This window comes from Bombus vosnesenskii, unplaced genomic scaffold (genome assembly GCF_011952255.1).
Source record: "Bombus vosnesenskii isolate JDL3184/JDL3185 unplaced genomic scaffold, Bvos_JDL3184-5_v1.1 scf7180000013295, whole genome shotgun sequence".
Classification (NCBI taxonomy): Eukaryota; Metazoa; Arthropoda; class Insecta; order Hymenoptera; family Apidae; genus Bombus; species Bombus vosnesenskii.
The window spans coordinates 6107342-6121300 of NW_022882946.1; the positions used below are offsets into that span (position 1 = coordinate 6107342).

Below are 13959 nucleotides of genomic sequence, written 5' to 3' on the forward strand. Positions count from 1 at the left end.
AAAGAAATTTCACGAGATCATTTTTTATGTGTATCTTAAAAAAAAAAAAAAAAAAAACTATGTACTGGTTGTATTTCATAGTCGAACGAACAAAGGGCGACTATCTGAAGCACGTTTTAAGAATACACAATCCCGTTTATGACTCGTTACCATTGTAACTGGAGAGCGAAATCGAATCACGTTAATGGCTACTTTCAAGGAAATAGAAAGGCAAATGAGCTCGCGAACCGCGTCGTTTCGTTACTTACGGACGTGTCGTACCTTCGACTTATAAGCTCTCATTGTGGAGATATCCTCCTGCGACTCGTCCTCGTCGTCCTCTAAAATTGGTTTTTGTATTATCACAGACGAATTGAAGTTATCCTTAGAATTATGGTCCTCCATGTCGAGCGTGTGACTTCGTATCGCGCACTTAGTAGGAAATATTCCCTCGTACGAGTACCTTATACTGTAAAAACACGTCGTTGATCCGCGTTATTTTTTTTTTTTTTTTTTTTTCTAGTTCGTAAGGGAAATGCGAGCGTGATAAACGAAGCGGGAGAGTCGACGAGAAAATAAAAGGAAGCAACGAGAGCACAGAATAAGAAGAACAGAGGGGAACAAATAAAACGGATATTACAACGCGAGTCTGTGAACAGAGTCGACCAAGTAGAAGGTAAAAACTTTCAGCTTTTTATACCTGAAACGATTATCTTGTTGGCTGGTAAACACTAGCTCGCCGTGTTGATTATAAGTTACTTCGGTAAACTGTTTCGCGAACGTGGATATGAATGGTCCTAAAATTTGAAAGGCAGACATTCGCACCCATTTCGACTCGTCGTTAAGATGCGTGGCCAGAAGCTCTGCCAATAGTAATCGACGATGCTGAAGGGTCATGCAGCATGAGACTGGCATCATAACGTCTACACACGCTTTCCGGACACCCCACACTTTATCGCTGCACAGGTCGACGAATATTGGAAACTGCGGGAGAAAGAAGAAATTAAAAGAACGAACAATTCTTATTTTTTCGTATGCTCAACAGCCTGAGACTTTAGAAAATTTCAATTTCATCGAAGAAATTATAAGTGGTTTTTTTTAGGGGGAATCGCCATGCCATGCATTCTTTTCGATCGAATGAAATTGCAAATGAATTTAAAAAGTAAAATGTCAAGCGTTTGTTAGTTTCTACATGGAGGGAGAGGTTCGTGTGAAAAGACCTACCAATTTCCGAAAGAGAGTTTTCCTGCCGACAGCGGCGCAAAGTTCCCCAAGGTGCGACGCGCAGAATTTCCTCGTATAGAATTCCTTGTCTTCGCAGAGGGCGATGTATCTGTCCAGAAAGATCTTTTCTGTCAGCTCTTTGCCAATGAGCGGTGCCATCTTGCACATGAGCTGCGATAATAATATACAAATACGATATATCTCTGGTGAATTTTCGGATTTTCGATGGCAAAGCAAACGTGATCCGATAGAAAACAAGTCGGTAACAAAGAAAATCAAAGGAAACAATGTACAAATACACACACGTTTTTTTACAGTTGCTTCCGTGTGTATACGATTAATTAATTCAAAAGAAACATAAAATAAAGGAAAACGTGTTTGCGACATCGTCTGCGTGGTTTAAGATCGCAGTGAACGGAGTCATAAACCGTACCGTTCCGCTCATCAAAGCTGGCTGTGATACGAGTCCAAGTCACCACATCACAACCACTCTGATAGGAGGAACAGTCGAACTCGCGCCTCTTAAATACCTGGAAAACAAAACAACAGGTACGATACATACATCAATAGCGTGGTAGATGCTGGCCGGTAGCTAGAGGATCAAACGTGTCCGAGACAACCGCGGAAGATCGATCGTTTCGCGACGATGCTCGAGTACCTCCTTTGGCGCCCGCATCTGCACGAATCAGAAGGTCATTGTGCAACGATCAAACGAATTAGAAAGAGGTGAATCATCCTATCGTCGTTCGACGATCGTGACCGCGTACGCGCATTGCGTTTTGTCCTACTTTATTTTTCTTTTCTGTTAAGCGTTAGCCTCATAGATTAAGATTATCAAGTATCTTTCTAGCAGTACGTCAAATCCTTGGATCGTACGTATCGTTAAATCTTTATTATCGTTCATTGTCGTTCTGTCTATTCAATTTTTACCACTTTCTATACACCACAGTGGCTACGAAAAGGTATTTGCACATAACTGAACTTAGTACTGTATTTATATACCGATCAATTAAGTATATTAACTTTTATACAATTTTATAATTTCTACATTTAGTAACATTTTATGAAAATGAAATGTGTAATCTGCTAAAAGAAACAAAACGTTTCAACGAATGATAAGTCTGTGCACAAAGTCCTTTTCTGTAGGCACTGTATATATATATATATATAATTATATTATTTACATTTAGTTAAAAAGCGGTAAAAGAAAAGAATTGAAGGTAAACGTAGTGTACGGCAATCATCGTGGATCACGAATAAGGAAGTCATCTGGAAATCGTCGTTCAATAAACGCGATCACGTCCTTCATGAATCCTGTGAACCCATGAGAGGAAGTCGACTATGAAAGAGTGCAAAGACTTTGCCGAAAGTGGAAACTACGCGCGAGGAGTCGATCTCCGTATCGGGACAGGCGATCGGAAATGTTTTTCTTTAAAATGGCTCGCGATGGAACGCTGTATTTCGCGGGAAAACGGCCACGCCACCCATAGAAGATGCTTCAAGGATGATCGAGAATGGATCTCTGCGAGCGTAAAGGTGAGACGACGTTTCCCTTGCTTTTACAGAAAACCAAGTTTTACCTCGATACGATAAAGGAAAATCGATACCGAGATCCACGCTAGAAGTTGTCGACTAACGGACGATCTTACATTTCCAATCATATTGAACATGAAAAAAACGGTCGATGAAACGCGTCGCCGCGCTCATCAAAGCTGGCTGTGATATGAACGCTTGCATCAGCATATCACAACCACTTTGTGAGCGACGCGTCCGCGTCATTTCTATCCTGCGAACCTTCCTAAAATCCTAAAAGCTGCGAGAAACAAGCTTCTATATGTCCTGTGTACGTAGTATTTTTATATATCTATAATTTCCTAGCACCGTTACGTTCAATACAGTTTGATAGGACGCTGCATCGAATAGAAGACACGACACGTTGCACGGAACGGCGATCCAAATCGTCAAATATGGCTGTGATATGACATTTCCAAAAGCAACACGCCACAACCAATTTGACGATTGGATCGCGTTGTTCTCCTTTTCTGTAGTTTTGCCCCTTCTGCGGTCACTTCGCCTCGTTCTTCGTCTTCTCGTGACGATCGTACCGGTGAAAGAAGCTGCGGTCTCGATCGTAATCCAGAACAGTACTAGAGGAGCGAGTGTATGCAACGTGAGACGGAAAAATGAGGGTAAAAATTAGAAGATCGTAAAAGTTATGCACACACGTCGTTCATTCGCTATAACTTTAGGTGTCCATCGACGACGTGGGTGATTATTAATTAAGCGGGGGCACTAAGTGCACTCGTAAAGCGCACACGAATATGCTCCCTGACGATCGATTCTGCGGGCCAAACTCAACAAAATGGCTGTGATATGACTCGAAACATTCCACAACCAATTTGATGTATCGGACCGCAAAAGGTATTTTCATTTCGGTGGCTGTGCTCGGGTACAACGTTCGTGTTCCACCATCTCTCTCTTCATGTCGATTTTCTCTCTTTCTCTCTCTTCGTACGTGTGTGTTCCTCTCTCGCGGATCGTTCGTTTTCGTCGTCCCTCAATTCCGCGAGAGATACAAACGACGCGTTCAGTTTTCCGTTTTCTCTCGTTCTCTCTGCTAATTATTTCTACGTTTCTCTTCCGTTTCTCCGCCCTTTTTTTGGCTTTCACCTCGCCCTTTACTTTTTCCCCTCGTTCGATTTTCTCCGTTGAATCGTGCGTCGTGGACGGACACGATTTTGCTCATCAAAGCTGGCTGTGATAGTCGAACTCTATGACAAACCAACTTTGATGGTAAAAGCATGTCCTCGTCGAAGAGGTGCCAGCTTGTTCTCGTAAACTCTTCTTATTCTCGTCGATATCACCTGAAAATCGCTCGAAGAGCTCGCTAACTCTTCACTGATTCCTACTTTAAAATCGATCGTTGTTCCTGTCAATCCGCGATAAATGACGAACTTATAGAAGCAAATCGTTTCCTTTTTACAACTAATCGCGTACCTACTCGAGTAATGAAATCACGTGTATAAAGGAGATGATTCCTCAGCGAAAAACATCTTCTATGGAGAAGCCTCTGCAATGACATACGGTGCCTACTAAAGCGTTAGGGATCTCTCTGACGGAATCGATAAACGCTCAGTACGAAATGAAAAGCGTTAAAAATCCCAATTTCCCTCGGACGTATAGATCAGGTCTCGTTTGGTCGTTGGCGAACGTCGTAGTAGAACGAACGCCGGATGAAAGACAAGATAGTGAGACGCGATAGCGTGAGAACATCTCACTACCCATGTCTTTCAGGCGGAATCCGTTGGAACGAGGGCGGCGTAAGGTCCAACGACCATAAACACGACACAAACTCGATACACCTATTGCTCCGGATAGTCGGCGATACACTTGCTTGCATACGATGGAAGCGTGGTCGAGCCGAATGGATCAAGAATGCTAGACGCGAGAAACCCGTCTTGCCTTGTTTTTCACCACGCTGCCGTACTTTCAATGGACACACGTTTACCCTTGAGTAATTCTTTACATACGTATTCTTTAATTAAACGACGTCGACGATCGTGCTACGCTTCGTTTGAACGCATTAAAATGAGAAAACTCGTTAAACTACACCGGTGCCTGATAGAATGTTAAAATAGAACGGGTAAAGAAAGAACTGCACAATGATTCTGCGTAGGTTTCATTCCACTCGTTTTCTCAACAAGCGATTCCACCTCGAACACGCAATAATCGCGGGCTATGAACATTGCGACGAGACGAGAGATCACGATTTCTGTTAGAGTTTTCTAATTTGATCGTACGAATGGTTTGTCGAAAATGTCCGATCTAGCGATTTCATTTTTCCACGCACGTCGAAGTGTTTGAAATCGTTCATCGAGTAATATATAATTAACTATTTTAAAAGACACGAAAGAAAAATAAAACCGCAGTTTGCCGGATTATTTCGAAATGATAGGTGGGACATTTTAATCGAAGAGGACGTCGGTCATCACTATTATCCTTCATAATATATTTCTTAAAAAATATCAATGGATATAACGTACCATGGATGTAACTATATTTAGGTGGTGTAGGTTACGGCAACAAATTTAAGATTTAAAAGAAAAAAAGGGAAAGAAAGAAATGAAAAAAAAAAAAACATAGAAACTTACGGAGATGCCAGAGTTAAGCAAATCGATGGACGTACAGAGGGTTTCTATAACGGGACACAGCTTGCCCTCTATCGTGGTGTTATCGATGAGACCCTTCTTCGTTAGCGTCAACACCGCTGTCTGGGCCATCATTCGTACCTGAGGCAATAAAAAAAAAAGAAAAAAAAAACGAAAATTAGAATTCGTTAACGAGGCATTAAATTCTTTGCCGCCTGCGGAAAGAACACGATTTCCGCTAGGTTTCGAAAGAGAAGGAAGCGGTTATCGAAAAGTATTTCTGAATCGACGTAAATCATAAGAAGAAAAGATGCTTATCGATGGAAGGAAGCTTTGACGATCAACCGCGTAGAGAAACGTGATCAAAATATTCACCTGGTTGTCTTGATCTTGTAAGTATCTGATAATGATGTCGAGGAGATGATTGTGAAAAATATTGTCGAATAGGTGGGGTGTCTCGTGGCAGATCATCACCACGTGCGGTATGTGCTCCATCAGGTCCAGTCCGATTTGCGCATCTGAAATCAGAAATAATTTTTCATCGCTTAAATTTTATTCTTTTTGCTTTTATATATTGCTTTTCGTATATTCATCTATTTTCAGTTTGTTTAAAAAAACACTCTACAACGACCACCGTCCAGATCGAATTCTGGATCGTAAGTTGATTACGATTAACACGAATCGACTGCAGATTAAAGTGGGTAACTATGCTTTTTCAAATGTTAGAGTCAAAGCATTCGTGCGATCGCTTATCTTACGTAATTTTATCAATTATTGTCTACTTTTTGTTTCGCGGAGTCGACCTATGTGGCGGACAAGCGACTCGAATAGCGATAATGTAATACAGTCGTTAGTATAATCGTTTTTGTAAAACGGCAGAAGTAATTTGTTTGTGAAACAAACGTGATCCTCCGTCATCCTATTGAAAAGAATTCAACGGTGAACAGGCTGAGCAGACAAATGCAAATTTATTTTAATCGGCGCCGATACGATCGAATCGGCGATATTCGTTAGATTTCCCTCAAATAATTAATCACGGAATATTCAGGAATAGTGAATGGGATTTCTACGAATCTAACGTTATTTCTCCCGGGGAGGAATAAAAATTCCTATCGAAATAGAAAGAAGAAAAACACGTAGGAAAGAAAAGGGAGAAGACCTGCGCTGTGATCCATCGATTCTTTGGACGAGGAAAGAACTGCCGGCGTTCTATGAAGGAATTCGATCGTTTCTTTGCAACTCACGATCGGCCGCTAACCGTCAGCCATTCGTGCGTCGAAAGCGAGAAAAACTGGAGGGAAAGGCAAGGAACCATTCTTCGGCGTTTTCTCGACCTTGGCCGTTTTTATTACCCCAACAGGCATTTTCGTAGAAATACCTGAACGAAAAAGAAAGGCCTGGCACATATCAGCGTTATTGTTGATTAGGAAAACCCTCGCACCTTCCCATTAACAATATGCTTCTGAAGAATGGAAATGTCCCGTTTGTTTATTAATCGAATGATCATCGGATTAGCTCGACTGGTCACGTGCAATAAATACAAATTACGTCGCCCGAGTATCTTGCAAGTAGCGTTTGATGGAATGTTTACGGAAATATATATTGTATGTTTCAAATTTTGAATACAGGCATATTCTAAGGATACTCAATGTACAATTTCAAACATTCTAGAAAGATATAAAAAATAAGTAGAGAAGGAGAGAAAGTACATACCATCATGTTTGTTTTACGTATTAGTCAGCATCGTCAAATACTTGGCTTCTTGCGACGCCATTATCACAGATCGACTTCAATTGCACTCTCGACGCGTTAAAATTTCTCCAAACCTCTTCCACGTTTAAAAATACAGGGAAAAATAATAGGAAACTGTTAAAACCGAATTATCTTCGAATTTTATGAACGACGTTTGGAAATCTCTGGACTCCTAAACCTCGATTTTCCGTTAAATATTAGACTACTAAAAATTGAAAACACTTTGAAATATCGGTAAATGCGAAGTAACCCCGGCGGAAGAGGACGAAACAGAAAGATGAAATGTGGAATCCAAGAGGACGCGCGATTTACACACAACACTATCACACAACCGAAAGACACTGCATGGTGAGAAATTGGTTCGATTGTTTCATAGTCGTCAAAAATGAGGAAAACTTGGCAACAGCAGCAACACCTTTCCATCGGAGAGCGTGGGTGAGACTGAGTGTTTCGTCGGTTAGTTGGTCACGGGAAATGCACATTCCCCATTTGTCGAACTTTTCCAGTGGTAGGGAGGACAAGAAGGGTAGTAATCTCCCCACCACTCGACTGCAAGGCCCAACGAGGGAGCGAGTAGGAGAGGGGATAGGGGATCGCGTACAAAACGGGGCTCGTTCGTTTTCGGATTGCTTCGCGCGTACTTCGTGAGGCCCACGATCCGAGCACGTGCTCGCTTTTCCCTCCCCTCTCGTATCCCGTTTCCCAGCGAGTTCCATGATCGGTTCTTCCATCGTTTCCTCCCACGTTGACGCAACCGCCCTTCGTGCCGCCGGTTTTAGCCGACGAAACGCGAACAAGAAGCTCGATCTTGTCCCCACCCTCTGGCATTTTTCTCTTTGCCACGCAGCCCCAGTCCATTAATCACGCGCTGGGTCTTATCTTCTTTTTCTCCGCCTACTGCATCCTTGCGCCTTCTATCCAGGACACGAGATCCCGCCAAAAATATCCCACTGCGTTCCTTCAGAATTAAGCGTCACCGATTATTTACCCCTGGCATTTTCGTCTTCTTTCGAGCCACGTTCGTTTTCGTTCATCTCGTCGATCGTTTCTTCGAAGGGACGAAGGTCCATTGTTGATCGTAGCCGATATTAAGACTGGCCAACACTGTGTTTGAAAAGCTGATTCTTCTTTTGGTTTCTATCCGGCCCACGTGATTTAGGTCTTTGGCGCCAATATTTTTAGAGGATTCTAAGAACGTGGTAACATTCCTGCGTTCCTCTCAAGCATTTTCCAACTAGTCAATTGTATTTCTTTTTACCGTTTCATAGCCTTTTAAATGTGAAAAAGAAAGAATCGATGGCAGGCAGCTTCGATATTTAATTGTACACTCTGGATTTACGTGGTGTTCGTTCCATATACATAATCCTTTTTACGCGGATAAAAATCGCGTACCTAGAGGAAATTGGCTAATACAAGAAAAAGAGGGAAAATACTGTAGAGGAAATCGAAGTTATAAAAGTATTTATTTGATATAGGTTCGCAAATAAATTGGATATATAGAATCGTACAAAAGCTGAAACAAATTCTATTCATCGTCTTTGTCCGTATCCATATTTCCAGGCAATCAATTTTTTCTTTAATTGACTCAAAGTTACCATATTCGTCGTTTGACTTATTTTCAAAGTTCTGTTTCGCTTTTATTCTAAACGTTTCGGGTTAAAAGCGCTCGCTGGGAATCTCGTTATCGTCGACAACACGATTGATTCAGACAAAGATTATCGAAGATTATATTTTCTGACCGCGTAAATCGATGGACTGTCGGTATTTATCGGAAAAGAGAGAAAAGCATAAGTTTCGTATTCGGAGGTGCAAAACTTCGTTTTACGTCTCACGAACATTAATTGGCTATGAATTAATTACAACGCATTTTGAAAAAGTACCGAACTTTTAATCAGTTTTATCTTCTTATTATGGCACTCGTTATTAATATAAATGATTTCTCCCTTCAATGTTACGCTATAGATATTCTTAAAACGTTAAAAATACTTTTCTTAATTAAAACGAAAACAAAACTGAGATACGACAAATTCGTCCTCGGGTCAAAATTAAACCGAAACACGATGCACGATTCTCGAATTCATTGATCGTCGTGCAACTCGTACAATTATTATCTGCTAATTGAAATAACTCTTCGTCCGCGATGGATAATTAGAAACGTGTTCGTGATCGTTACATATGTCGGAGATGAAAGAACATCGGGATTTCCCATCCGGAATGTTGGGAAAAACCCCAATACCCTAATCCAGACTTTTACTATAGCTGCACTTAAGTAATAACAATAAGAAATAGTTCTAATGTCCCAATATGGCTTTATGACCATGGGTTCGGGCTCTAAGTGACATAGCGGTACTCATACTAAACGTTGCCACGGTCACGGGAGGGACATGTACCTGACAGAGGTATGAAATGATTATATGGCTCTCCTTAAAACAAAGATTAACCCGAGAAGCAGGGACAGGATTATATAAGGGCAGCCTCTTTCGGATTGAGGTAGTTAGAGTGAGAGTTAGAGTTAGTTACTTGGTTACGAATTGCCGATTGAGTTATCGAGAAAGTTACCCGAATCGTGTATTACGTTGATACCGGTCGTCCGGTGGACCGTGGATTCGTTATCGAACCTGAATTCGTTGTCACCATCATCTCGACCATCCTATCGCCGCTATTACTCATAGCCTCTTGTAGTGTCCACATTTGTACCGATAAACATTGCTACATCCGTGACGGTAAAGTAAGTAAAGGTTCGTCGAACGCCCCAAAATTCCAACCTGACTCCGACATATAGTTACTTTTCCCTGGGCAGTTCCGTGACGAAGCTAGTGTGACAATGACTATACCCAAATCCACGTCATTCCGTACTATCTGACAGCGAACCGTTAGGTTCTGACTTGACCTTTGCACATGGTCCAATATTACACTTTCCCCATTACGTAGGGCAATTAGGATCTGCCCTTTGTACCTCAATACCTACAAACGCAACATGTAAAAACTGCAGGCATTCGACCACGAGAGAAGTCTTTAGTTTCTAGTCTTTAGTCTTTAGTCTTTAGCCTTTAGTTTTGAGTCTTTAGCCTTGAGTCTTGTGTACAGTTTGGCCGTGATTTGAACAACTATTTTAACTTCGCTACTTCATTGTAATATTATACTTAATCATCTTCGTGAATAAAAGCCAACAAAATTATAAAGGCACCGTCAAGTTAAGTTATCGCTCAGTTACTCCTTTTTTATCATAAATTTTACGTGACACTAGTTATGCGACGACGAATGGATCGATCTCGGGTATCGGTCGTATCGGGCCAATAATGAGAAGACACCCTCCGGTAACAGTGGCACGGATTCATAGAAACGCCACCAAGATCCGCATGAAAACCACCTTCACGGAACAACAAGTATTCGAACCCCTTTCGCTTTACGGCAACAATTGGCTTCGTTGCATTCTTATCGAGAAAGAGAGAGAGAAAACGCGTAACTAGAAGAGTCATTGTTATTGAAGCCATCGTTGTCTCGTTCTCGCCACCAGAAAAATAGATACATTCTCGGCTTGTCCATTTTTATCGAACATTCCCAATTATGAAACTTACGTAACTCTCCATGTTTCTTCGTTAAAATTTTAGCACATTTTTTATGGTAGGCGTAAATCAACGTTTTTTTTATTCAATTTATTTTTATTTATTTCTCGACAACGTATAGAATAGAACTGTATGGGATAGAATTTATTTTACTGTAAAAAAAAAAAAAAAAAAGAAAAAGAAAGAAAGAAAGAAGATTCCTCCGAACGTAAGCTGTATCCTGTCATTCCAGAGAAAAGAAAAAAAAGCGAAGCAGATAAATGGTAAAGGAAGAAAAAGGAAATATCCGTTTCGTTGTCTGTTAAGCCTTCGCGTATTTCCTCCTCGCATATGGCAGGAAAAAATCGGGAACTAGTCGACGCAACTGGCATCGCCCTCTTTCTCCGATCTACCGAAAAGGAAAAGGGGCGCGTGTCCCTTTCGATATTTGTCCCTGCTCGAGGAAGCTAGTCCAAAAATACGTGTAGAGAAAAAGCGCGCGTGTCGCTTGCCCCTGGTCACGAGTCTTGAATCTTCTTTCCTACGACCCTCTTCTTCCTCGTTCGTGTCTTCCCCTATGCTATGCTTCGATCGGCCCACGGAAAAACACCGATGCCGGCACGTGTTACGAGCAAGATGTTCCATCGTCGTCTAGATCGTGCCTAAAAATAGTGCAGCCAGTATGTGACACTCGTCAGGGATCATGCTCTGTCGGGAATGCACCTTTCCTCGACAGTTGCATCCCTGTCGGGAAACGCCTGATGGCTCGTAGAACACGTGGCGCGTTTACAATACGATTATTTTAATAGAAATAGAGAAGTGTGTATAGATAGCGAGGACTGTAACTAATTGTGCGTTGTTAGTTCGATATCAAGCTATGGATAATTGTAGATTATTTTGGTAAATATTTTATATATTATACTATTTCTGTATAATATATTATTCCTGGTAAATTCAATTGGACGATGAAAGAGACACGATTAACTTAAAAAAATGCTCAATAAATTTCGTAACTTAAATACGTGTATTTAATTCTTCGCAAGTAATGTAGCGCGAATGTGTGATAATTGATTTGTACTCCGATGTTATGTATATAGATTATCGATATCAGTTAGGTACGCCGCGTATATTATACATTTTTTAATATTTCTGTCGTACGATAAGAATACAATTAAAACGACAAAATATCGAACCCTGTCGATAATCACGTAGATCTTTCATTAAAATAAACTGTTTCGCCGCGTGAACATTAGGGGCGAGCTGGTTTACACGTTTCAAGATAACCGATCGAGAATTCGGAACATTTGTCCAGAGAATTTCCTACTAGAATTTCATCGTCTTTGTTTTGCTTGTCTCGTAGAATGACGCTGGAAAGCAACGAACTAAGCCCGGTCGTACGTGTTTTTCCAACGTTAGGTCCGCTAACGCTCGGGAAATAACGATCACGCGTCCAGGTACGATCGATGGCGAGTTTATTTGCAATTCGAAGGATTCCCTTTGTCGTGGTGAGGTGGCGTATTAAGAGAACGCTGTGGCGGCACAGAAATATAAAAGGAGCATTTTTTTCACGTGACGGAGGTCCCGTGCAGGTCTTAAAAGTCGGCTGTCTTAAAGTATTTTCGAAGGTCTGGGAAAAGAAAAGAGCCATTAGTGGGATGAAAACGCAGTGGCGCGTCATTTTCCATGTTTCCTCGAAACGGTCAGGTAAGAAGACCTACCATAGTTGCTGGCTATTGCTTTTTCAAAGATATCTTTTCCTTTTCTATCTTTCTCGTTTCTGTGTTTCGGATTTCGTTAGGCTAACGTTTGCTCAAGATACACATCGACTCATTGATGACTCATAGATCGTTATAGATGACCTTTGAACATACTTTACTCGGTTCTGCGAAAACCGCCCCGAACAATGACGATCGTTCTCGATCTTTACAGAGGACGATGAGTAATAAATCGATTTTTCAAACGACCAGTCATTCTCAAGCGTTTTATGGCCCCTCAAAATTTTCTCCTATCGCTGACACAATTCTTCCGCTCATATTTTCCCATATTTAACGATGTTTGCTGTATCTGCTGTCGATCGCCGAATAGCTGTATTTCTAATCTAATAACCGATGCCCGTTTCCTTATGAATAAATAGCAGGACATAAATTCTTGACCTGTTTTTAAGATTTCTACTAACCTTACTCGTAACCTTTGTGATTTCGAGCGATGGTAAACGCGTTAGCAAGTTTTTTTTTTAATTTAAAATTTCACATTTACAATTTGTCCAACTTGGACATTTGGTAGAATTTTTTATCCCATTGATTTTCACGTGGGTGGCTACCCCCAATGGGGTACCATCTTCGTGTTTGTTAAGATACATCCTTTGTGAGATCTGCTGGGTGTTTCCCTTTTAGTCTTCTCGCGTTAGCAGGTGATCAGGGAATTTTTCTCTTCTCTTTAAGCTCCACTTTGCCTCTAAATCCAACTATGAACCATTCTTCGACCAACGCCGTTATGCGTTTTGATCTCTCGTTCGAGTTTCGACAAAAAGGGATCGCGTTATCGAAATTACAGGCCGCGAACGCGATATCTCGAGCAAGAAAATCGTCATTAGGTTCGCCGTTGGGTCGGGTGTTTCGTTTCGAAATACCATGTAACGTAGAAGTGGGCTAGACGAAAAAGTAAACCGTAGCGAGCGTCCTCGTATAAATACCTCGCGCAGAGAAACCACGACAGACTTCCGGTGAGGCGCGTGCTACACCGGAAGCGGCGACAATCTTGTCGTCACCTACTGCGGAGCAACAGCCTCGTCTGCAACCCCAACTGGCTTCCTCGTCACGTTACCCTACCGGTAACGCGGAACACGTTCTGTCTTCTCTCAAGAACGCGTCCTGGCCTTTCTATTTTTAAACTCCCCCCGTATCCGCACCCGCGGGTCTCGTTCGGTGTATCTCGTTCGAGGAAACGGGGCTGAGCAACCGGAAAAACAAATGGCGCGCCACCTAAAAAGGAATTTTCTCCAGGCCGGCGTGTGCAAGCTAGGGAACATCCCGCGTCATTTCAATTTTTCATGGTCGAGAGGGAACCAGGGAAAAATGTCTGGTTCGCGGTTGGTGAATTATTTCTGTAAAAGGTGTAATTGCAACTCGAGACGAGGTGTAGGATTTTGGATCCGTTCGTCGAAACAACACGCGCGAGGAAGAATAAACCTGGTTGCAGGAATTAAAGTTTCTTTCGAAGAAAACCTTTGCTACGGTGTGATTATTAGTACAGAGACAACAAGAGTGTTGTGTAAGATTGAAACAAGTTGCAACGATGGACGTTTCGAAGAT

General features: G+C 41.7%; 1 protein-coding gene across 3 annotated transcripts in view; it reads right to left on the reverse strand.

Moving 5' to 3' along the window:
- Window positions 1-13959, reverse strand: part of LOC117233164 (serine/threonine-protein phosphatase 4 regulatory subunit 1-like) — a 148444-nt gene that overhangs the window by 4669 nt on the left and 129816 nt on the right. For all 3 annotated transcript variants that reach the window (XM_033493194.1, XM_033493195.1, XM_033493192.1), the window contains 5 exons: window positions 5727-5869; window positions 5355-5492; window positions 1204-1374; window positions 680-963; window positions 262-448 (listed from right to left, as the gene is read on the reverse strand). In XM_033493194.1, coding sequence (XP_033349085.1) covers window positions 262-448; window positions 680-963; window positions 1204-1374; window positions 5355-5492; window positions 5727-5869 — 923 coding nt within the window. The remainder of the gene's footprint in view (window positions 1-261; window positions 449-679; window positions 964-1203; window positions 1375-5354; window positions 5493-5726; window positions 5870-13959) is intronic.